Source organism: Xenopus laevis, chromosome 3S (genome assembly GCF_017654675.1).
Source record: "Xenopus laevis strain J_2021 chromosome 3S, Xenopus_laevis_v10.1, whole genome shotgun sequence".
Classification (NCBI taxonomy): domain Eukaryota; kingdom Metazoa; phylum Chordata; class Amphibia; order Anura; family Pipidae; genus Xenopus; species Xenopus laevis.
This window is the reverse complement of record NC_054376.1, coordinates 97,577,383-97,603,869: the sequence shown is the minus strand read 5'-3', so window position 1 is coordinate 97,603,869 and position 26,487 is coordinate 97,577,383. Positions and strand designations below refer to the sequence as shown.

The 26,487-nt window shown below is 41.2% G+C and overlaps 1 protein-coding gene across 1 annotated transcript; it reads right to left on the bottom strand.

The window, feature by feature from the left end:
• Positions 1 to 1,487: 1,487 nt before the first annotated feature.
• Positions 1,488 to 4,325, bottom strand: ascl1.S (achaete-scute family bHLH transcription factor 1 S homeolog). The gene is made up of 2 exons (NM_001092525.1): positions 3,607 to 4,325; positions 1,488 to 2,402 (listed from the first exon to the last, which is right to left on the bottom strand). The coding sequence occupies exon 1, from the start codon at positions 4,195 to 4,197 to the stop codon at positions 3,622 to 3,624; it is 576 nt and encodes a 191-aa protein (NP_001085994.1). The 5' UTR covers positions 4,198 to 4,325; the 3' UTR covers positions 1,488 to 2,402; positions 3,607 to 3,621.
• Positions 4,326 to 26,487: the final 22,162 nt, after the last annotated feature.

The window sequence follows — 26,487 nt, the reverse complement described above, 5'->3', positions numbered from 1 at the left end:
GCTTAACTTTGCCTTTAGTTTAATGAGTATGGATATTTACTATTCAAGAGGCAGCAATGGAACACCTGTCTACACAAGAAGAAAATTCCCTCCTTTTGTAAAGGATGAAACATTATCCTAATGTTATATTCATAGACATACATTATTCCCTCTACTTTCTCTGCATGTAAAGTTTGTGGGGGGGGGGAGAAAAAGCGCAATTAGGTGAAAAGTGAAAAAAAAATGCGATATAAATAAATACCAAAAAAATGCTGCACTAACATTTATTTTTAAAAAAAGTTTGTGTAAATGCTTAAGAAACAAATTAGTAACATGAGGCAAATGCCCCAATAAACCAGTGCTGTGTGTGCACTTTATGGTTTACTGCAAGCGCAATAAAAATCTGGCTGGTTGCATGCGTGAAGGCTTCTGTAAAATCTCTGCAAATAGGGAGAATGGATGTACAAACAGAGCCAGGACAGATCTGAACTGTGTAGGGCATGCTGACTCTGTGTCCTTTGTTGGGATTTCTAAGCTGAATTTTGCGCTTTGCTTTCCGCTTGGCTTGATGCACGCAAACTGAATTTTCAAGCCATTTAGGAGGGGAGCAAGTATCCAGGCACACACACACCAAAAAAAAAAAAAAAAGGAACAGGGCTTTCATTCTGGTCACGTCCTTGCTAACTGACAACAAGCAACCCAGCCAAAAAAAAAAAAAAAAGCCAATTTCTTTTTGAATCTTGGTAATTGGGTACTTTTACAGGCAGATCACGCTTTTTGGATAGAATGACATGCTTATAGATCAGTGTCTCTGATCTGGGAGACACCTCCCCCCTTCTAAGCTGTCTATTTCTTGCAAACAGCGTGGGGCTTTATAGCCAAGATCTTGTGCAGTTTCAACAAAAAAAAAAGTTTTTTTCTTTTTAAATTAAAATCGCCCAGACTTACATTTACTATGCATAAATATCAGGAATAGTCAGATTTATCAAGGTAAAGTGAGGAATCCAATTAAATCCAGAGTATTTGAAATGTATCTACCATAGAATTAAAATTATATATATATTCTTTTTTTAAAAAATAATATTGCCCTTAGATTCTCCTACTAACTTATTTTGCCAATTTTTTTTGGACAAAAGTGACATTTTCCAAGCTGTATATTTTCAAGCATTGTTTGCATTTGACCTTCCCTCTTTCTCTTTCAGACACAAGGGATTAGACTTGTATAGAGAGAAAAGCTGTGCTTGAATGCTCAGTGTCTGGCTTGCTACACTCTCCGCTCATTACTTATATTTCTGGGATCTGTGGATGTGCTGGTTAAGGGACAATACACCCATTAATCATTCTTTTATTGTTCAGCTCTTTTCATGTAGGGGGGGAACAATCAGTAACCATCTTTTTTGTGTCTGCTCTAAATAGATACATCAGCCTTGCCAATGCCAAAGTATCACTGGACAATGCCTTCCACTTTATTATGGGTGGTAGATAATAAAACAAGTAACCGTCATCTGTTTGTTTTTTCTATAAAAAATGTTTTATTATGAAACTATTGTGTAAAAAAACAGTTATGCAGGACATTTGTAAGTTTGTATTAAAAACAGTAAGAAAAGGCAGTGGTATATAGTGTTCTGAAAGGCAGCATAGATACAGTGGACCACTATTTTAGGTTTGGACAATAGCTGCATAAACTTTGTTCACTGTGAACAATTGTTTAATAACACAATTAATACATTAACAAAGTTTCTATAAAGTAAGACACGTTGGTGCTAAAGTACATCTGTGGGAATTCCAACCCCACCTTAAAAGGAGTGTCCTTTACAAAACCACATACAAAATGGCAGTTGCAAGGTTATAGACTACAAGTCTAAATATGCAGAGGTAATAAGCATTACATAATAATGTATCAAGATATACACATTTTATACCATTTGTACAAAACTTCTATAAATCTCTCTCTCTTATGTACAAAAATAGCTTAATATATCCCAAAACAGTTGGGATAGATAGAAATATATTCTTATAATAAAAAAATTCACAAAAGCTTGGAAGCATTTGAAGGTGAAAGTGGTACAAAAAAATAGGGGGTAGAGTCTTGAAGGGGAGGGGGTTTCTTTGAATATCAGCATTGTTTGGATAGACAAATTCTGATCCGGGAACCGTCTCCATAGATAAAAAAAGGAGCATACAGTCAATAAGGGCTTGCGTTTTATTCGGGGTAGCCCCGGGTTGTTCATATGGACCACGTCTCTTCCGCGTGTGAGCTGGGATGGTGTATGTGTGCTGCACCACCCACGACCCCCACTGCATTATGTCTCTATCCGTCCAGTGAATCCTACTGGAGTGCAAATGTAGTGCTTCAGTGTTCTTGGAGGGACCGACTGCTCCTGTGCGCTTCACTTTGTTATCCAAGCAGGGAGGCAAACAGCCTGAAAGAACAATATAAAAGATCAGTACACAGAAGGGACTTGTTGACATCACATATGGCTTAGGCATTTCCACAGACACGGGTTCCCCCCTATATTTACAATCTGGAGGAGTTCGAGCAAATGCAATTCACCCATATGATCAGGGAAATGCCACACAATGTATGAAAAGGAAAGTTAAAATGGTGATTATGCAAAAGGCTATAATGATTATACTGGTGATGGATGGCTGCAGAACTACTCAAGGTGGATCATGATCTTCAATTCTCAGTTTATTCCAATTTTCCAATTTAGGGCTGGAAAAAGATGTTAAATTGAGAGTGTAGCTCAATTCCTAAGGTAGGGTGAAAAAGTCACATAAAGGAGAATTCAACGGTTTTCAAAAAACAAAAACCCTAAACCACATAGAGCCCCCAACTCCTCCCCCGAGGAAATGCCCCTAACTTAATACGTAGCCCCCGGCGCAGATTGAGGCATTGGGAGTTCCACGCAACCATCTTTCATTTCTTCCTCCGGCGCTTCTGCAATTTTCATGAGTTTCGGCGCATGCGCAGTTGTCGCAAACCAACTGTGCACACGCTGCTTCGCCGGTCTCCCACTCAGCTTACCGAAGATGGAAGATGGCTGCGTGGAACTTCGATGCCTGAATCTGTGCAGAGGGGTAAGTATAAAGTTAGGGGCATTTCCCCGGGGGCCAGCTATGCTGGGGGGGAGTCTAAGTGGGGTAGGGTTTTTTTTTTTTTGCAAATGGGTGAATTCTCCTTCAGGGAATTTAGGGACACAACCTGTAACCAAACTACTGTTGTTGAACTACAACTCCCACGGTTGACAGGTCTCAAATCAAGCACTGGCTGTCAATGCCATAGTGTATCTAGATATTAGTGCAGCCTTTGCACCCAGGGTTTGGGAAAGTGTCATCATTCAGAGAGAGAGAAGAAAGAAAGAAAGAAAGAAAGAAAGAAAGAAAGAAAGAAAGAAAGAAAGAAAGAAAGAAAGAAAGAAAGAAAGAAAGAAAGAAAGAAGCAGCAGGTCTGGGAGTCAAAATAGGCCCTGGCATTCCAATCCAGAGAGGCCCAAATAGCCCACTAAACAGTGAGTGTCTATGGCAATTTACAGCAGCCCCTGTGGCAGTTGCCAGAAGCCACCGGTTGCCAGTCCAGCAGCAGGGCCGGGTGATTGACAAGTAACATGGATGGAGGCAACTGACCTGCTTCTCAGTGTCTCAGAACCAAGTGGTGAAGTCGAGCAGCTCTTGCTCCTCAGGGCTGAGCGGATCATAGGAGCCTTCATCTGAGGAGTACGAGGAGACGGGAGACCCCGCCATAGAGTTCATACCATGAGAATAGTTAGGGGAGATGTTGGGGGAAAAGACGCCGGACTGGAAAGCGGCGCTGACCGCGTCATGTTCGTCCAGCAGCTGTTGCAGCGCCCTGATGTACTCGACGGCCGATCGCAGCGTCTCCACTTTGCTCATCTTCTTGTTGGCCGCACCGTTGGGGACGTGCTCTCTCAGGGTGGCAAAGCCGAGATTGACCAGCTTCACTCGGTTCCTCTCCCTCTCGTTCCTCCGGGCCACGGCGGCCGGTTGCTGCTGCGGGAGGCTGTAGCCGAAGCCATTGAAGTTCAGTCGCCTCTTGCACCTCATCAGCTCCGGGGAACTCGAGCGCTGCCTCTTGATGGGCTTCGGCTTGACCGCTTCTTGCTCCTCCGCCGGGCTCAGCCGCACGTTGTGCGGGAAGAAACAAGGAGGCTGCAGGAAATGCTGTTGGCTGGACAGGTTGGCAGCGGAGGTCTCCATGCTGATAGGCTGATGATAGGCGGCTGCTGCTGGGGTGCCAGTGGGGCTCGTGCCGTTCGCGTGTTGCTCTGACTGTGCGGGTGACGGGGAGTTGCTGCTGTTGCAAAGTGACAGGAGCGGCCCCGCACGTTCCCTGCCTCTAGCTCTGTGCGCTCAATGCTGCTCTCCTGCCACTGCCGCTGCCTTTTCAATTGGCACAAGCCCCACGCGCTTAGCCTGGCCCCGCCCCTCTCCCCGGGCGCCATTCACTTTGGTTTGTTGTTCCAGTGCGTGCGCCTGGCGCGTGCCGCCGCGAGCGCTGAATAAACAAGTGCAGCCGACGCGAGCTCTACACTGGGAGAGTGTGAGGTGAGCGGGATGGAGAGAGGGAAGAAATAATCGTGTCCTCTCCCTCACCAGCCCGCCGCATCCCTGACTCCTTCACGAGGGGCACATCAGGCAGGGGGAGAACTAGGCTTAGTGACAGACACTCACCCCTCTTCCTCACTCTCTGGCAAGTTACAGTAGTTCAGCTTTTAAAGCTGCGCCACTGCATTGGAGACAGGGCGATAGCAAGTGGCGGGTGGAGTCCTACTACCTTATATATATAACAGTTCATAGTGATGTATTGCCTCTGAACACAGGTGATAGGGGAAATCTGTGGACAACTGGAGGTTGCTGCCAAATCATAAACTTTTAGTTCTTGTGTTTCATATGTATTACATATTAGTTGGCCCCCAAATCTCACCTAGACCTGTCAGCAGTGGTAGGATCCGCTGCCTCTGTAGTTACACCGCCTTGCCCAGTACTCATTATCAGGGTTGGAGGGTTTCCAGCCAAACTGGGCTACTAATTTACAGCCCAGGCGGGTTTTGAAAGTATAAACTAGCCAGGGTATGGTTTTAGTTTACTTGTTTGGGCTTTTAGCTGGTTTGTTATTTGGAAAACAGCCAAAGTTCTTTCTTGCCCTAATGTGCCAAGCCTGGGTCTCCTAATGCATGTTGGGTAATGTCGTTTTTGTTTAACGACTGGCAAGTTTAATGTAAAGGTGGCCATAGACGCAAAGATCCGCTCGTTTGGTGACATCACCAAACGAGCCGATCTTTCCCCGATATGCCACTAATGGGCATGGCTATATCGGGGGCCCTATGGCCAACCGATCACATGACTATGAGAGCGCAATGGGCTCCGGCAGGACGGTTGGGACAAAATCTAACCTGTCCGATCGACCAAACGACCGATCTCTGCCGGACGAAAAATGTCGGGACTCTCCACACACGGTCCGAAAATCCTTGATTAGTACAATAGGATCTTTGCATCTATGGCCACCTTAAGACCACAATACCCAGCATGCAATGGGACTGACGTGTAGAAGATGGGAGTTACCAGATTTTGGGCTCTGTACCCCGTCTCCCATCCCTCTCACCGGTGACTTTCCTTAATTTTAGACAACTTTGGGGCAAAAATCTGCAAAAAAGTTGGGGACTCCTGTTCTAGCTACTGAACTCCCAGGTTCTCTCATTTGTCACTTCTATGAAGTGATTTTCCTTCTCAGTTCAGTAACTTAACTGCGTACTGGGAATACAGGTCAGGCCCCACACATTCATGGCTTGAAATGAAAGGTAGAGTGCAGAATAGTAATATGTGAGTGCTGTTCCTGGTTTTCCATTATAAACGACATGGTGATGTTCGACTTCCAGGAAACCAAGGCACAACAGGAAAGAGATTAAGACTGCAGGTTTGGTTTCTATATACATATATTGTTAATACATTTGACTGTTAATGAACACCAGGAATCTATCCAATAAAGTTAGTTCTGCAAGAGAAAACAGTTTTCTCTGGTATTGTTGGAAGTTGTAGTTCATGTAGTTTGAGGACCATGGACTGGACATTCGTTTTTTACCAGATTTACTTTAGCTGTACAGCACTAAAAGCATGCAAGCCAGAGCCAGGTTTATTTTTTATATATCTTAGTATAAATCTGAGAAGGCAAGCCAAAGGTTGTCTGGAGATTCTGAGAGTTGTAGTTTATCAGCATCCGCAGAACCTCAGCTTGGATATCCCTGAGTTAGCAGATTCACTTATCTTGTGTTGCACGGCAAACTCTTTCCCTATAAAACTTGGCTGCAGCCATTCAAAAGAAAGCCCCGTTTCCTATTCCTCGGGAGCTGAGCTAAACTTGTGTGACTGCTGGGGCTGCAGGCGGCCTGGCTGCTGTTCATTCAGAACTAGTTACTGCTTGGCACAAATAGGCAGGTGCACGCTCACTGGAATGTGCTCTGCTCTCTTCCCTCTTGTCCGACACACTTTGCTCTTTATGTGCAGCTTAGCTTAAAGTGACCCGAATCAATTTTCCAGCCAATTTGAGTTTGTAGGGGTCAAGTATCCACAGTCACACACACACACACACTGGCTCAAACAATCATTGGAAGTTTTGCAGAATTCTTATTTTAGAACTGCCCTGAAAATCAGTTAACAAATAACGAATCTGCCAAATTCTTGGCTAACATAACACTGGCCTTTTAATGAACCACCTAATGGACATACCCCTTTTTATACCCTTATCTTAGGAGATAGTATGAGGAAGGGGTGCTTATTAATAAATCTAGTGTCCTTGACTGTGTGTATGTCTCCTGTTTCTTTATATAAAGAATCCTCTGCAGTTTCATGGACTTCTATTCAGCTTAGAAAGCCCAACATGTTTTCTGATTTCATGAAAATAAGTGACGTGCAATACGTGAGGTTGAGGTGAACTTAGTAAAGTTCATATTATTTTAACCCTAACTTGTGTTTCAATGTACCTGTTGCTAATACTTGGCAGTGAACTGCATCTCACAATGAATGCTTAGGTTCTATAAGCAATATTATTGTGTTTATTTACTAAGTATATGGGCTTTACCTTGACGTGGTATGGTGGCTTACCAATTTTATCATCATAACTTTGTAACTAAAAACCCATGTTTTTGTAAATACACGGCCCTTGCATATAAACTAAATTACCTATGAGACAGGGGGCCAGGGAATGTCCATCGATTAATTGGCCAAATCAGTAGTACTTCAATTGTATTTAAACACATTTTTACTTAGCCTTGGAGTGTACCCACAACCCCCCTTGTATTTTTAAATATTTTTTTGTTTTTCAGTAGATGGTGATTATGGAAAAATCCCTTAACGGAAAAACCCCAGGTCCGAAGCATTCTGGATAATAATTGCTGAAATTGTTTGGAAGATTAGGGGGCCCTGGCCAAATGTTATGCCTCATGGGGCAGGAACTGAAGAAAAGTTCTTACATCTCTAGCCTAAACACCCCCCTCCAGCCGAAAACACTATAAAGATTCCACCACATATGCATTTTCAGGCACAGAAATGGAGTTAACTGGTTCTTAGTAAAAATGACCATAGTGTGTGAATGTGATAGGGACTTTAGATTGTAAGCTCCACTGGGGAAGAGACTGATGTAAATCACGTATACTCTCTATGAAGCACTGCAATGTGCATTCTGAATATTTCATTAGATAAGTCCATTTGCAAATAAAGGCCTATGGGTTTGGGCAAATGATATCTACTCCTGTAACAGCAAAGACTATTGTGTGAGAGAGTTGCACCCATGAGTGCTAGCAAGATGTGGGAGGCTTAGTGGCTGGGCATGACTGGATTTCAGCTAAATATTCAGGCCTGTCTCTGAACAGCATTTCAAGTCAGACTCCTCATTTGTATGTGACACAGAAGGTTTTTTGGGAAGGAAACAAAGTTATGCTCTAATAGTTTTCCATCCTCTTGGAATACCCTGTAGGTGAAAGCTCACCCATTGGGTTTTAAAGCACAGCCTGGACAGTTGCTGTTGATGCCCCTGTTGTGTGCACATCCACACACACTTATAACACTGTTGTAGTAATTACTTTCTCATTCGTGGTCAGGAGCACAGGGCCATTAGTCAGAGGTGCCGAATCCTAATGAGGCAGGAGAGCTTTAGCCTGCCGCCAGTCTGAGCAGTACATCTAGATAGGAGCTGGGTTATCAGGAAATCAGTCTGTGCATGGTTGTGAGGTGTCACACAAGCTGATGTGCAACTGCTGCTTCTTCTCTCCCTGCCCCTGCACTGCATTCAGCCAGGTAATTACATTAACCCATTGCTTATAAGCACTGCCCTGTACCCCTGATCAGTGCAGCTGCTTCTAAATTGGAAATCACATCTTTCTCTAGTGTCTGTGTAGCACACCCTTGGGTGAAGCTAATATGTATGAATAGGTAACTCCAGCACACTCAGTGACACCCCATATCTTTCCCAGATTAACCACAGCAAGGTAAACTGTGTTTAAACAATAAGATCCCTTAGGGGTGTTACATCTGTAGGCCGCTTTCTCAGACAAATGCTTGTTTATATAAATACTGCTCATTGCTGAATTCCATCTACACAACTATCTACTGTATATATAAACCAGACCGTGGGAGCCCATTTATAGGCTCATTTTATAACACTAAGGTTATTTTTTACCAAACTGCAGCCCCAATTCAAGAACTGCACTTTCTCAGCCTTGGCGCTTGCTCATGAGAGGATATTCTCTGGACTGGTGCACACAGAGAACAAGCAAATGATGCATAGGTGCTGGTACATAATGAAATCATACTATTCAAAAAATAGTCTGCACTCATAGGACTTTCATTACAAAACAAAAAGAGTGGTATTTATTCCACGTTTCGTCTCTTAGACGTGAGCCGTCTTCAGGAAGTGCTGGCTATATACAAACAAACATATTTATACACATCAAGCGAAAAAGAGAGCGCCAAAACTTGACTGACGTAGGTTGTTGGTGTGAGCAAGTCACCTATGTACTCAGTGCCAATCTCCCAGTGAGCCCCATAAACAGAATAACTAGTAATCATAGAAAAACATATACAATACAATAGTTGCCATGGGGGAAGCCATTTAAAGCTGAAAAAAGAGAAAAAGCATAGGATAGAAAGCAGATAATAGATAAGCTCTGTAGTATACAATGGGATTCTTCAAAATGTATCTGTTATGAACTGTGTATCCTGTGCTTGAATCGCTGCCCCCATGGCTACACAGCAGCTTGTTTATATAAACTGTAGTTATGTTTCTTAAGCAAACACCCCATTTTTACCAGTGAAGGGCAATACTACATTATATTGTCATTACTTTAAAACACTTTCATTTTGTGGTGTTACTGTTCCTTTAAATGTCAACTATGCCCTCGTTAGCTATATAATGCAGATAATATATATATATTTCTGAGCTTCTGAGAAAATGCCACCACAAGCTCTGACCACTGTATTGGTCATTGATATTCCTCGGGCTTTGTTTTACCAATGACACTAAATATAACTCTGGATGCCTTTTCTGTGTAACATTTGATATAAGGAGGAGAACTACAGAGGCAGGTGCACTTAAATCAAGTAAAAGTAAAACTGTTAGGGTAATGTTGGCCCAGGAGGTTTTTTTTATAGTAAATTGTTTTGCAAAGTAAAGGCAACAAATTGTATATGATCACTTGAAGTTGTGGACATATTGAATCGCACGCCTACACAAGATTCCAGGCTCCTTAGTCCTTGATATGCTACTGATAAATACATACAACCTTACTTTTGGCCAGCTATACATCAAGTCTAATTCAGAGAACGTGCACCATGTTATTCCTGCTGCCTTGTGTAATACCTTTAATTCTTTTATGTCGAACTTTCCTTCCTTCTTTCTATCTGTGCCTGTAAACTGAAGAATGTTATACTGTTATGGGTAAGTGCAGGCTTCCTCCTTTTCCTAAGTAAAGATAAATTGCAAATAACTTGAAACAAGCCTTTGAAAGAAATGAACTTTGGACACCAATAAACTGGTGCCCATGCTTCTTTCCTAAAGTGGTAACAATTGTAACATTTAACTTTAGCATGTAGCAATAATGCTGCAAGGAGAGAGAACTGGTGCTGGGATAGTCTAAACTTATAAATCATAAAATGAGAACAACAATAAAATTAAATATATAAAGAACAGTATTTAAATCATGTTCCTACATTGCCAGCTGGATGTTTGAATTGCATCTCATACATGGGCATGTGTTATAAACACGTCTCCCTTATTGCACAGGCAGTTAGTGGGCCTATTAGATGGTGTCACTATCAGTGATGGGCGAATTTGTCCCGTTTTGCTGAAAAATTCTCAAAACGCATCAATTTGCTGTCCGAGTAATGTTGACGTGTGAGTTTTGACGCAAGCGACTATTCCGACGTGTTCTCATTTTTTTGACGCCTGTGAATTTTCACTGCAGTTCTACAAGTTTATTCACCAGCGGTAAAACTCAGAAATTCGCGCCTGGCAAATTTATTCACCAATCACTGGTCACCATTACATATCTCTTCCAAACTACACGTTTGGATATAACAGGCCCACTGTGAAGCAATGTCTCCAGCCCTAGGAGAGATGTGCCTAAAACAAACAGTCTTGTTGCATTTTTGCATATAAATAAGAGATTTCATTTTGGATCAAGACCAATCAGAAATCATGTAATCACCCTGTCATTGCAGGTCTGCCTGGCACCTGGTAACGGAGCTGTTAAAGAAAGCTGGCTACATTTGCACTTATCTTTTGTTTTAAACGAAGCGAGGTGCACTGACTTTGTGTGCTATAATATTATTTAAACACTTCAACATGTGTATCTTTCATAGGGACCTTGAAAGGACTTATGTTTATGCCGTCAGACTAAAGGTTATCTGCTGAAGACTAATCCATTTATATCTCCTTTCCTGACCTAAGGTGCACCGCAGTGGAATCTGAAGTGCTCCGTAGATTTTTTTTTTTCGATCCAAAATTTTACCTGCTTGTTCCTGTACATTTAATACAATGCTTTTTTGCAGGGTTATTTGTAAATGTAATTTCTACTGAAACCAGTGCCTGTCTTGGTATTCTCAGGTGGTTCTGAAGTTTTGAATTATTATAGCAAAAGCCAGCTTATTGACATATCCATATTCTGCCGCTCTGTTTGGGTAGAACTACATGAACGATTTCAATGCGTTTTCGGCGGATGTGACGCACTGCGGCAAAACGCAGGCGTCAAGTTGGATGCGACGGAAAACAAGGTAAGCAACAGCAACGTCGGATGGTTTCGCAGCTTCTTCCGGCGCGACAGAACGTGCCACACCATCCGACGTTTGTATTTCTTACCTTGTTTTCCGTGGGAACTTCCGTCTAGAGTTCCCACCCGGCCGGTATTTTACCGGCCCGGCCGTTATTTTACCGGCCTAGCCGGTAAAACAACTGGCAAGGCCGGGGCCGGTATTACAAATTTACCAGCAATGCAATTGCCGGTAATTTGTAATACCCTTTAAAAAAAAAACCCTGGCCTGCCCCCAATTCGCAAAGAACTTACCTTTTTCCAGCGCCGTGGACATCTCTGCGATGTTGCTCCGCCCCTTTTGTGGCACGTCATGTAGCTCCGCCCCTTTTGTGACACGGACCGCCCCCTTTTGGTGCCCGCCCCCGACTGCCCGGTATTATTTTTAAGTAAAGGTGGCAACCCTAAGCACGTCGCATCTGCTGAAAACACATGCAAATCGTCCATGTAGTTGTACCCTCAAGAGTCAGAACCAGAGACGTAACTAGAGGGGGGGCGGCCCTGGCTCGGGACGTGCAGCCGGGCCCGCCCCCTCCGTACGGCCGGAAACGGGCGCATTTCCCTTAGAACAGAGTGACGCACGAGCTGCCGGGGGGCCCTGAGGGGGTGCGGGCCCTGGCCCAATCGCACCCCCTGCTCCCCCGGTAGTTACGCCACTGGTCAGAACCAAGAGTGCAGAGAGGGACATGCAGATCCTTCTCTCAGTTGCAATTACATTTACAAATAACATGAAAACCACTAAAATGTTTGATCAAAGTATGCTTGAGGCTGCTTAGTTACATGTTATGTTTGGATTACATCCCCTTTAAAGTTTGAATATAGTGATCGCAAGCAATCTGATATTATGTGTTAATTTCTAAAAAAAATGTTTTTACATTTTATATCATTTTGATCTTTACTTGTCTAAGTGTCTGTGTTACCTATTACAGTTGTATTCCAGACCAGCTTATTTTCAATCTAAGCAGTCTTAGCTGACATGAAACATTTAACTGAATTAAGCACCATAGTCTGTCTGGACATCTGCAACAAACAGTACCTAATTTTACCCAAGTGATTAATCTCCTTCGTTCACTTTCTGATTTTTATTACTCTGAATAGTCACCATTTTATTAGCGTAGAAACGCCAAGCCAGCCACACTCTAAAGCCCTTTTGATGTTTCCCATAGGCAGATAAGCATCCCCCCCTCCAAAGACCCGTTTACTTTAAATACGCCTTTATTGAATAAGCAGAATGAAGTTGTTCATCTATACAGATCTTTAAAAGATTCAGTACATTCGAAACGTTTGTACATTTGTTACACATCCATTTTGCTACAGTAGAGCTGTGTGTGCTTGGGGACATGTTTTTTAAGTGAAAGAAAATAAAGTAAAGGTCTTTCACGGTAAACAAACCCAGCTGATCCTCCCCATACAACACATGAATAGCTGGAAAGAAGAAAAAAAAAACTTACAATAAATGGAGCATTTTTTTCTCTGCTGGGTATAGCATTCAGGATCAGACCTGCATTCAAGACACAGTCCATTTTTTGCTCAGCAAGGGAGTTTAGAAAGGAAGCGTGGGGTCTATTCAAAGATCTCTTTCCCCCTTTACAATTGCCGGGCTTTATGAAACCTATCTTCCATGCCTTGTCAGGGTATTTCTGCAGACCAATTAAAGCTTTGTTGCAGGCCTTTCCTTTGCTAAATCTTCGAGCTGCAAGAAAGGACCCTCTTGAATCCCCCCCTTTAGTTTGACTATTTCAGTCATTATTCAGTGCAATAATTAATATGACAACTGGATGCTGAAGTTTGTATAGAAACACCTCAGAGACAGGAGGGAGTAGAGGCGTAGTGGGAGGGAACAAGCGACACAGGAGTCGAACCAGAGGATAATTACAACATTGGAAGGCAGTGGTTAAAAGATCAGTTATTTCACACAACTTTCCCCAGTGTTTAACTACTCTTTTGCTCACATTTCTTTCTTTACTGTTGTATATTGACTTAAAAATAGAGATAACACATTATGGTGCTCCGGCAATTGTGAACTACAATTCCTAGGGGGAATTCACTAAAGGGCGAAGTGATTAATGTTAGCAAAAATTCGCCCATGTGATGTCATTTCGGCACTTCACCGATGTGAGAAGGAGATAGACTGTAGCGCTACTTCGCACTCTAACGCCAGGTGAATTTTCACTCTGGCGAATGGACGTAACTACGCAAATTCACTAAGATTCAGATTTTAATGAACGATAACTCTTGCGCCAGACTTGCCTTCACCACCTCAGACCAGGCGAAGTGCAATAGAGTAGATAGGACTTCCTCAAAAAATAGTCCCAAAAAATGCTGGCGACTTTTCCGTTTTTCAGGGTGATAGGCTGCAAAAGATCGTAATTTTGTTTTAGGGTACCCGGCTTCCCCCCTACATTTCCTAACATATGGCACATAAACAATACAGTGGGCTCATGTGTAGTGCAATATAACAACTCTATTTTCTTTTATTAAGGTTCCCTGGGCTTGTGTAGTGTAATGTATTTGCTGCAACATATACGTCCATTCAACTTTAACTTCCCACCATATGCAAATTAGCCAACATTAGCGCAACTTCGCTTTGCTTGCTAATGAAACATCGCCATCATTCGGCGCCCTGGACGCAACTTCTCATTTTAGTGAATTACCGTTGTCATGGCGAATTTTCGCCTGGCGAAGTGTGGCGATATGAGTGAAGCCATCGCTGGCAAATTTCCACAGGTTAGTGAATTTGCCCCCTAGCATCCAGGAACAACCTTGTATATGCTAATAGATTCAGCATTAATAAACTACTATACATTGGAACTGTGGCTGTTGCAGAATTCCAATTTCCAGCGTCCATTCCATCCAAATCTGAAGTTATTCGAATGCTAAAACCTGTCTATCTCTCTATTACACAGGGGGTTCTATTATAAAGGAAAGTATCTTAGGGGCACATTTACTAAGGGTCGAATTTCGAAGCTAAAAAATGTAAAAATCGTTCCAACAATTTAATCCTTCGAATCGAATGATTCGAAGGATCGTACAAAAAAAACCTTGAACTTAGCCAAAGACTCAGAGAGGTTCTAGGAGGTCCACCATAGGCTAAACAGCAATTCGGCAGGTTTAAGGTGGCGAAGTGTCGAAGTTTTTTAAAGAGACAGTATTTCGAATGGTCGAATTTGTGACGTTTTTTCAATTCAAAACAAATTTTGGCCTATTCGATGGTCGAAGTACCCAAAAATTACTACGAAATTTGAAGTTTTTCAATTCGAAAATTCACTTCGCCCCTTAGTAAATGGGCCCCCAAGTGTACATATGCAGGATGGGCTCACCTACTCTATTCACATAAGTGTGCCAATACAGGGAAAGTGCATATCTTTGTGTTGGAATCATCCACTCTGATTTTTTCCACTGAGATGTTTGCTGGAGAAACAGTTCCAAACAGTTCCAAGGCTTTTAGTACAGAAGATAAATTGGTAGGTGATTAAGAAATCAAACCTGGTTGAGTGAATACACTATACATGTGAGCAAAGATAGTAAAGAGGAATGCTTTATGACTGAAACAGTAGTGCTTGCCTCAGTCTACCACAGATTTTATTATCATTGTGTACCCTTAGCCCCTGTGACTGAAGTAGCTGTAACTGTGCAGGTTCCAGAATACTTGCCCTCAATCTCATTAAACCAGCATAAATGATAAAAAGAGTATCCAATATGCCTAGACGACACTAAACTCCTGGCCCAATGTACATTCAGTCCTTATAGTTCATCCTTACACCTCCCCTCACATATGACTTGAAGGGACTTTGTACTAACCAGTTATATATTTTACATGGCATTTGTTGCTGGCTAAAACAATGTGACTCAAATATCTGGTAAATCTATTGTATACATATATATATAGCAAAACCAGTAAAGTATTTGACTGTTTTATGATCTGAGCACATGATGCAGAATTTTAGTAGAGTCTCTAGAGATTTCCTAGTCTTGCCAAGACATTTAGCCCAGTGCAATATAATATCATATATCACAAAGTTACTGACAAGCTTTGTAAAAAATAACTGATTATAAATCCTATTTATAAATAAGGTATTTAGTATTGGTATGTGCAGATGACCTGATGTAACCAGAACTTATGTGTGCATTCAACAATGTGTAAAAGTGTTGGTGCACTACAACAACCACAGTGAGACATGTTGGAAATGTATCTGCCCCATTTCTAATGAGATGATTTCTGAGACTATATACTGACGTGTTTCAATTTTTTGTTGCCTAGAATGACAGTTCCTATTGTCATTGGTTGTTGTGTGCAGAATGTCCGTATGTGCTCAAGTAAGACTTTTAACGCTATATAAATAAATATAAATGATAATAATTATAATAATCAGAGGTGACCAATAATGGGGAACAGTGTTATAGTCCTTTGTATAAAAATAAGTTCAGTACACAAGCAAATGTGACTTTCCTAATGTTTTCTCATTTAGTTCACTAGCTCTTCAAAATAGCAATCCCAGACTCAATTACGTATGTAAGACAATGCTTTAGTGAAATACCTACTTATCTAGCATAGTGAAATTCCTGTGCAATTTTAGCTTGCCAGTTTACACCCTAGTCAAACATCAGAAGGGCAAGGGCATCAGTGCCCAATAATCTGTCAACAGCTTATATCAAACCGTGTATGGGGAACTTAAGAATGCTATTAAAAAATGTAGAATAATGTAGAATGATGTGGCACATGAGCTTACATATTTTGGACAAAATGTAATACTAACACTTTTTTTGTTACAATTATTTTTAGAGGCAAACTGTGCTCTGGCAATCATTCTCCTTCTTGTAATGCTGTTATGGTGTTTAGAGCCTAAAAGATAGGTTTAATACCTACACGACCAAAGAACAGAAAGCCAGGTGTACACAGAGCAGGCAAGATTCGATGGAAGAATGTCTTGCAGGAACAGGGCTGCTGGCTCTAAAGTGCTGTGAAAGCTTTTATTGCATCTCTGATATGAGTAGACTACAGCTCCGAGCAGGCTTTAACCTCTAATAATATGTTGGAGAATGACAAGAGCTGTAGTGCAGCAACATTTTGGTGCAGCAAACGTTGGACACAAGGCTTATGGCCCCTTCAAGAACAATCCAATAGCACGAGTCATTTTGTATCAACTTTTTTAAACAGAGAAGATTATCACAGTGTTTTTGCCAGTAGAAAAGAATCTAGTGTATGTAACGGTCATGGATCTGCATGGCAGGCACAATAAGGAGATTTTACAATTCTAGACTGAATACTTTCCTGAATGGAAATGGAAATTCATTAATGGAAGATGATGTGTTTGTGTGACAATGCCTCCCCAAACAGCAGCGGCAGGCACACTGAATGAAATGCTTCCTACTTTCTCTCTTTAAATAGGTAGCAATTAGTTGCAGTTTACTAAACATTGCTGCTTGCAGTTATCAGTGGCGTGTGTCTAGCCTGGCAGGCAGCTAGCCAGGGATGAGTACAAATCCCTTCTCCCAGGTGTTTGTTTACTTTAGCTGTTTTCCACCTCCCAAAGCAGAGGGGGTGGCTGATTCCAGGCGTGTGTCTCCATTGTGTCATCACATCATGTTCTCTGTCCATCATCTCCCTTCATTCAAACAGGTCCCCACCCTTCCCAACAAAGTACTTAGCACACAGAAACATATTTTACCCATAAATCATTGCTGCCTCCTCTTTTTTAGTCTCATATGTCAGCGTGTAATGGATCAATATTTGCTCATTCTACAGGCTGGAAAGAAATGTATAGAAATAATACTTAACCTCTGTACTTTGGGCTGAGTTCTTTCATGTTTGATGTGTTAACTCCGTCCCAGTGCCGGCAACTCACAGCCATTATCTTAAATAAGAGTTTAAAAATGATCGTCTACAAATCTTCTTCAAGAGATAATCTTATTGGGTTTCTTTTCCTGACCGATCTCATTTGAGATGAGAAAGAAAGGCAGTCGACTTTGCTATTTGACCTATGCCTTGGAAAGCAAGAGTGAGGCATTGGCACTAACTAGAAGTCCCTTGGCAGCAGCCTTATATTATTAACCTTGTTAACTATTATTGAAGAAAGAGACAGGTGCTTATCCAGGTGCCAGAGGGCTGGAATTCCCAGTTAGAGCTGTCTGATTGCAGGGGTCTCTGCAACATTGCTCTGCATAACTGCAACTAAACATTGCCATCTACTGGTGACTAGGACAGTATTACCTGTACACATTCATGCAGGCCTACTAAATAAATATTATTTAGAGACAGAGGAGTATTGTTTTAATAGGGTAGTAAACATAGTAAGTACTGAACACGGGTGGAAAGCAACATGATGGTTTTGCCTGCCTTCAGTGATTGGATGCGCCTGTGTGAGTAGAGCACTACTGGCAATATTTTGTTTTTTGGTTGAATGCAAGAAAACTGACTGCAGGGAAATGCAGGGGTGAAATGCCCATCAGTAATAATCTTTACTTTTTACAGACTTTTTTAGTAACATGACATAGTGCTGATGTATTGCTCACTGATTCTCTCCCAAATTGAGTTTGGGGCACCTATTTTAATAACTGAGTTACGGCATTCAGTAGAACAATTTTCTGGAAGTTTTACTTTCCCTTTAAACAAATGGAAAGGACACTGCTTTTCCTTACTAAAGCAAAATCAATCCCATTCATAATTTTGGATTACTGGATTTTGTGCTCACACCTTTGTATCATTCTTTCCGCCATAATAATGAATACCTACCTCCTGTACCCTCCCAGTGCACAGTAAAGTGGAAATTGGCATCGTTATTGAACAAACTCTTGTTTCAAAATGGAATTATGGTCCTTCAATGCATGTGGTATTTTAGTCTTCTTAACCATAAACTAAACAAGTGCCAAATAATTCATTATAATAGCCAATGTCCACCTACGAAGGTCCGGCTGTAAATGGTCTGATGCAGATGGAATAATGAGTGCAAATATCTCATTGGCTGGTGTCTTTACTGCAATTTAGTAAAATTGCACCTGTCCAAATGTTCCTAATCTAAAAGTATTACTAAATTATGTTCTGTGGTAATGACAGATTGAGTTCATTAACGAAATGATAAGGAAGGAAATAATTCCATACCATTTTTGAGGCAAAAGTTTGAGGAGTGTATGTGCCCAATGCATATCTATCTGTCCACAGGAACTTTATATATGCATAGTAGTTTGCAGGTGTTACAGTGCCACCTACAGGACAGGATAGATGAGAATTATCTCTACCAAAACCACATCATTGGAGGATCCCCTTGCACCTGTGTATGTTTGTGGTTTATGCTTTGGAGAATTTGGGCGCCAATGATGGAGTTTTAAGAAAGCTAATGCATCTATATATATGCAGGATTGATTCATAAAGCAACAGTGCACAATTAAACTTCCCCAGTTACTCCAGGGCCAGAGAGAAAACCCTTCATTGAGATACCTGCTTGTTTTTTTGTACACACAGACACTAGTTCTTGCAATCGTCTCTGCAGGAAAGGTCCTTGTAATGCTTGGAAGGGCCAATTGCAAAAGCTAATAGCAGTTTATATTGCCACTGCCATTGCTATTATCATGTATGTAAAGCATTTAACATTACTCAACACTAGAGTATTAAAACCATTACAGGAGTTGCAAGGGTTCTAACTGCACCAAAGCTTTGGAATCTAGTGGCACATATTTGCCATTTTATCACAAGAGAAAAAACAACTCAATGTATTTTGCATATAGTTCTATATAGACAGGATTAAGAAATCAGTACTCTTTATGAGTTGGGACACAGTATGACCAAAGATAATTTAATTCTTCAGGGACCGTCCTCTCATCCATGAGGAAATACTATACTTTTGGTTCAGAAAACATTGGGCTCCTATGTGCATGGCATGTGCTATTTCATGTTGCTACAATTCATTCATTTGGTCACAGAATGCAACTTTACACAGATTGTCCTCTCATCTGCTCCACAAAAACATTGTCCCCATTTCTGCTACCTACAACCTGGCTCCATTCTATTTGCAAACTTAGATTTCACATTCCATAATGTGTCACCAAATGCAACAAAACATGTACCTAGGGGTTTCCCAAAGTGATAATTGTTTCTAACCAATTAGATTGTAGCATTTGACAACATTACATGCTTGCTTGGGGTGCCCCAGACCACAGGGTCTACTGTATGGTAGTCCCCCTCCTCAGCCACATCTTTTCTTTTAATGTATGGGCAGTCAGATGAGTTGTGGGGAAAAGGGGGTCTGTGGCTGTGAGAAGTTGAATGCCGGCACATTAAATGACTGAATTTGCACATCTGACCAATGAGATCACCCCCTTTTCATAGTAGCATAGAACTAATCATGACTGCATTGTGGGAAAGATTGTCAAACATGCAGGGCTTCAATCTGCCATTTGTGCCATTCCAAAATCAAATCTGGCCATGCTACTAATTTAATTGTCACCAGAGTAGAAAGAACCGACGCACACCCTTCACCAGATCAGCCCGGTGCACAATCCCAAAGGATCCGGCAGCCTTCCTTATGTTAGAGAACAGAGAAGGATCGGCACACAGGCCTTCAAATTGCAGTGTTACCTGCTCGTTTATTGTGCGGACTGCAACGTTTCGGGGTCACGCCCCAGAAACGTTGCAGTCCTCACAATAAACGAGCAGGTAACACTGCAATTTGAATGCCTGTGTGCCGATCCTTCTCTGTTCTCTAACTAATTTAATTGTACCATCATAAGTTTCTGAAAGCTGCCTAGCAGGGCATTGTTTCATAGGAGAAACCATATACAAAGCAATCTTTAAGCGTGTGGAGCTTGATTTTGCTACTTGCCTATAAGCCTCATTGATTTACCAGCCAGTTCTAGGTACCAACCCACCTATCTGACCAAATACACTGGTTTATTCTATATATTTGTAGAGGCAGGACACTGAAAGAGACACCAGGAAAGAGCTTTTCTGGCCTTATGGTCATATCTAATTTTGTGTTCCACAATACAAAATGGGTTATCCATGACAATAAGTTGCAGAGTATTTTCTGTGTAGTTGGTGAAATTATTTGTGTGTGCCTGAATAGTGAGTTATTCTCTAGAATAATGTTTATCCCTGATAAGCTAAAGCACTACTATCACTATTTGTGATCAGCTGCACTTTTAGGGTAAGGTCACATTCTGCGTTTCAGGGAGATTTAGTCGCCTGGCGACTAATTGCCTTGTCTTTGCGGCGACCAATCTCCCCGAATGCCTTCCCTCATTCTGCGCTGGCTAAAATGAAAAATCGCTGGCGCGATTCGTTTTCCGAAGTCGTGATTGGCCCCCTCCTACTGTGCTTCTTGCAGGGACCATTAAGACACCCACCCATTTAAAACACAGATAGGGGCAGTAGCAGATTATGGGGAGCTCTAATGATGGGACCATTTTTAAAAATGTAAATTTTTAGCCCAAGGTAAAACCAGCACCATATATTATTCATTGTTGCCTACAAGATCTGAGAGGGATTTAGTAGATAAAGAACAAAAAGAGACCGCAACAGCTTGTCGTATTTATGCTCCTATAGTCCTCCAGGGATATAAGATTCTCAGCCACGATGAGTAAGTCTCTCTTGGATTTAAATAAATACTTACTCAAATCGAGCCTGGCCCCGAAGTTCCCCCTGGGCCTGACTTGAACCAAACAGATTCTCTCAGGAAATTAACCAGACAGCTTTATTTGAGGTATACATTAATACAGAGTATTACAATACAGAGTATTAAATAATAGCTCACACGCCCTGAAAGCTCGTGAGGACGTTGGGGGACAATAAGCAATACAACAGATGACTATTTAACCATTTCTTCTTCCATGGGGCTGATCCAGAGGCATCCAATCCTCATTCTTGTTTTAGCATAACTATGTCACTATTTCCATCTAGGGACAGACTCACAGTCTCAGTACAATAGCCAAATAAGGTGTAACTACTGTGTCAGCAGAGTGTCCAGAATGGTATCTATGCTGTAGTTTCTGAGACGATGTGTCTTGCTTAACCTTGCACTATACTTGTGACATGAGACAACAGATGTAATCCCTTTTCTGTGCAAACATTCTACATTCTAATAACAGAATGGCCTTTAACCTTGAGCTTCTTCTACAACACAGCAATTCTGTATTTAGTGTCATATTCTATAATCTTTGTTCTTTGATAATAACCACTTTTGGCTTAAATCTAAAATCCTGATATCTACACAGCTCACCGCTCTTCCCTCAATCCAGGTGCTCAGTCAACAGTGTCCCCACTGTGAACGCTACAAAACTCAACAGGAATACGGCACTTCTGGGATTAGGTTTATTGGAGTTACTGCTGTAGAAACCTAACGCGTTTCGGGAGTATATCCCTTAGTCATAGGTTGACTAAGGGATATACTCCCGAAACGCGTTAGGTTTCTACAGCAGTAACTCCAATAAACCTAATCCAAGTTTCTACAGCAGTAACTCGAATAAACCTAATCCCAGAAGTGCCGTCTGCCTGTTGAGTTCTGAGAGGGATTTAGTTATGCTATATGACTCTTTTCATGTCTTTTGAAAACCAAACCTGAAAACAATGCAAAGATCCTGTGACAACACATCAAATAAATTAGAATGTGAGAACCTCATATCTACAATAATAAAAAACAACCACAAGATGTCAGACATGAGCAAAAACAACAGCATGCTTTTTTTCATTATAGCCAAGATGCAAAAGGGCTCATTAATGGACAGAAGCGCAAGCACAGGCTGCTAGTTTGGACACTGAATTTAGATGCTATTCACAAAAGGTTCTTTGGCCAATACAACTTGCAGAAGGCCTAGCTATTCCATTCAGCTTGCTCTGATAAATAGAAGGCATGTTGCACCCAGTGACCTTAGGGAAGTCTGAAACGACCTCCAGCCTGGATGTGCCAGGGTTCCCTTAGTTGCTTCAACAGTTGCAACTGATTTACATAAAGTCAATCAGACTTGCACTACTTGCCACAACTTGCACTACTTTGCATCCAAGTTGGTGCATCACGTGCATGTTGCTGTGCATACAACTTGGTGCTTGGCAACCATTATGGTATGTATTGTGGGTACAAAATTGCACATTGCACTGAGCCAAGGAGTCAAAGGGAGATGTCCATGAAACATAGAGGAGGGGTGGTTCACCTTTAAGTTAACTTGTAGCATATTATACAATGGCTAATTCTAAGCAACTTTTCAATCGGCCTTCATTATTTATTTTGTATAGTTTTTAAATTATTTACCTTCTTCTCTTTCTAGCTTTCACATGGGGGTCACTGACCTCATCCAAATTAGAAATGCTTTATAAGGCTACAAATGTAACGTTATTGCTATTTTTATTTCTCATCTTTCTATTCAGGCCTCTCTTATTCATGTCTCTTATTCAAATCAATACTAAGGTAATTTGGACCCTAGCAACCAGATTGCCGAAATTGCAAACTGGAGAGCTGATAAATAAAAAGCTAAATAACTCAAAAATCACAAATAATATAAAATGAAACCCACTGCAAATTGTCTTAGAATATCAGTCTCTACGTCATACTAAAAGTTAGTTTAAAGGTGAACACCCCCTTTAACTAAAGATACATGTTAAAGTTTTCCTTGTTATATAATCATTACACTATTGCTATCCTTTATATTTTTAAGGACTAGTTTAGCAACATAAATTGCTGAATGTAACCATTGCAGTTTCCCATTGCAACCAGTGAGTAGTTAGTTATGACCAGCCAACTACCAGTTAGAAATAACATCCCCCTATAGGAAGGAATGTTCTGCTAATACAGCTAATTCAAACCATACCATGCAGCTAATAAAGAACATACCCTTTAGTCAGTTTTTGAGACATACCTGTTGCAGTTTTTTTAGAATCCTGTTTAATAATCACGTGCAATAAGGGACAAGTAACTTCCCTATGGATATCACGAAGAGAACTTTATAAGAGTCTTTCAAAAGAACAAAGGGCTTAGTACAAAATTTAGCTGCCAAACGCCATGTTTTTTTTAGCAACATGACATTATTTTTTTCATTTTTTATTCACAAACCTATAAGGGAACTGTGGAATTACTTCCAGGACCAGACTAGTAATAGTTTTAGGATGCAAGTGGCATTGTGAATAGCATCAGTGATTACTCAGTTTTGCATCCCTTCTAGCACTTTGCATTTGTATACATAGCACTACAGAGTCAAACAATGTTGAGAACAAATCCCCCCCTCCCCCAAGGTACTGCACTTGTGCCTGGGGCATTGTTAAATGAGGCCCATAGTCCCTAGTGTAGTAGAAGATCTAAAACCCAGAGCTGTGAGAAAATAGAAAGCTTCTTGTTTTGTTGCTTCCACCTAAAACAGGCTAAACTCTCTGATCGTGCAAGGAGATGGGGGGGGGGATTGCAATGGGTTACCATTGGTTTGACTTTGGCAGAAACTTGAGGCTGGGGTTAAGGGCCCCATGGGGGGATGAGTTGGTAGCCCTGGTGGGCCCCAGACTGTCAGGGGAGATACATGAACAAGACATGTGTCCCTTTGGGTATCATTCATTGTGTATCATTCCGGATGTGTAAGGCAGGAACTGCAAGGGATTTAGGGCATCACCTTATAAATTGGAATGTATCTCTTTAACCTGCATCTGGACCTGTGCTTTCAATATGAAAGTTTTTCTGTCCTCGTTGCCCGCCACTTTATAATTGCCCACTTCTGCATCCAGCAGCCTATATTGATAGGTGCATGCCTACTCTGCCTGGCCCCCTTTGAGAAGTCAGAGATGGGCAGATGCAAGTAAAGTAAATTCATCCAATAGTTTCCTGGAAGCTAGTACCAGTGGAACCTCATGGGACCAGCTCCCACTTTCCCTCATGTGTGCAAACACCAAACTGTCTGCTGCTTAATCTGCCAGTTTCTTAGGTTCCTGGGACCAAACCTAAGCCTATGCACCTACCCCTTGCCATTCCCTAGTGTTTACAGGGGTCACTAATAACCTTTGTGTTGGGGCCACAGTGACTTTTGCTAACTAGTCTATCTGCTTTCTAACCTCTAAAAGGAGCTGTAGCAGGTCTAACCTTCTTGTTAGCTAAACCTACAGGGTCACTTCATCCACAGGCTTGCAAAGATAGAGGGATCTACTTTTTAGCTGATGTTCATCAGACTGCATATTAATTCTTAAAAGGCCAGTAACAGAAACATTTAAAAAAGTTGTACTGATAGTCTTGTAAACACCATAGTATTTGCTTCAGGAGCCCTAATATTTTTTGTATAAAGAGGCTACCAACCCATTAGATTATATGGCAAAATCATCAAAATGGTATGATATACCATTCACAGAGTTATCCTTGACATAAAATCACCTTAAATGCTCCGACAAATAAATCAGTTCTATTAGCACCTTCTATAAACAGGCCTAAGAGACAGTGAGAACATTGAAATCATTATGGTGATATTTTGATCTTTGGCCATTTTATGAGTGGAAATAAAATCTGCTTACGAAATCTGGCAAAGAATTCATGCTTAACAGCAGGAAGTACAATGTAGTCTTACAGCCTGTTATGTGCGTAGCAAGCAACAAGCAGAGGAACATTCCCATAAAAATATAAATGCATTTACCTCTAATTTTCATGCTTTGTTATGGAAGAATTAAATAAGAGGACTCCAGGGCCATTGTTATTCATGGTCATAAACCATGAATTTGCAGAACTAAGAACAGAATGCTTCCTTCTCTACACACTGGAAAATCACACTTCCATTCAGCTTAAATGGAAAACATTTTCCCTCTGTGTTCTGATACATTTTTTGGTACTTGGCTACTAATAATTAAAACAATAATAAAAATTGTCATTCTAGTGTGCTTTTACCCCTCCAAAAATGATAAAAAAAATGTCAATGTCACAATAAGCAACTTTAAACCACAGGAACATGACTTGTGAACCAAGGGGCCCATTTACTAACAATCAAATTGAGATATTTTTTTTCCCGGAATCACGAAAAATTCATGTTTGTTTTATATATTTCTTAAAAGCTCTAAAAATTCTAAATTTATTAACAAAAGACCACGAAAAGTAAAAGCTGATCTCATTGGACTACTTTTAATCAATTTGATTTTCTGGGGGTTTTTTTGCTAGAAATTCTCCAAAAGACTGAAATTTAGAAGTATTAGTATTTTTAACGCATTGTTCATCGCTTTTTACTGTTCAGGATTTTTGTATTCAAATCTTTTAATAAATTCATGACATTGGTAGTTTTTGAGAATGTGAGTTTAGTCATGGTTTCAAAAACCTCTAAAACATTTTTTAATTTATTATTAGGCCTCCATGTGTCTGGCTCTTCAATACCATTCCAATCTCTTGCCAGATATGACCAGATCAATAGGACTTGCTGTTGAGATGCTCTGATCTGCAATATATATTATTCCCACCCCAATGCATGTTACTACCACTAGTAGCTAGCCACCATGTTTTTCATACTCTGCTCCCAAAGCAAATGCTAGCGAATGCTAGCGGTAATTTGCTCCCTTATGCCTGGCGAAGTTGTGCTCTGGCGAAGGGACGTAACTACTCAAATTCACTAAGATGTGGATTTTACTGAACGTTACCTCTTGCGCCAGACTTGCCTTTGCCACCTTAGACCAGGTGAAGTGCAATAAATTAGATAGGACTTCCTCAAAAAATAGTTGAAAATTTTTCTAAGTCCCCAAAAATGCTGGCGACTTTTTATTTTTCACGGTGATAGCCGGCAAAAGAGCATACGTATTTTCTGGGGTACCCGGTTTCCCCCCTACATTTCCTAACATATGGCACATACACTAAACATTGGGCTCATGTGTAGTGCAATATAACAACTTTATTTTCTTTTATTAAGGTTCCCTGGGCTTGTGTAGTGTAATGTATTTGCTGCAACATATACCTCCATTGTACTATAACTGCACGCCGTATGCAAATTAGGCAACGCTAGCGCTAATTCTCCAGCGTTCCGCGCCCTGGGCACAACTTCGGATTTTAGTGAATTAGCGTTGTCCTGGCGAATCTGTGCCTGGCGAAGTGTTGCAGTGTGAGCAAAGCGGACGCTAGCGCAAATTCGGCACTTAGTGAATATGCCCCCTTGTGTTCGATTTTTAATCCAGCATGAGCTGCAGAAAGCAACAATGTCCTAGACCCAAGTTCCAGGTACATGGTTTTGACCCACGTTGCACTCCAGCACTCATGCGTAGGGA

Coding starts and splice junctions, on each gene's coding strand:
- ascl1.S (NM_001092525.1), bottom strand. CDS start 4,197: ATGGAGACCTCCGCTGCCAACCTGTCCAGCCAACAGCATTTCCTGCAG.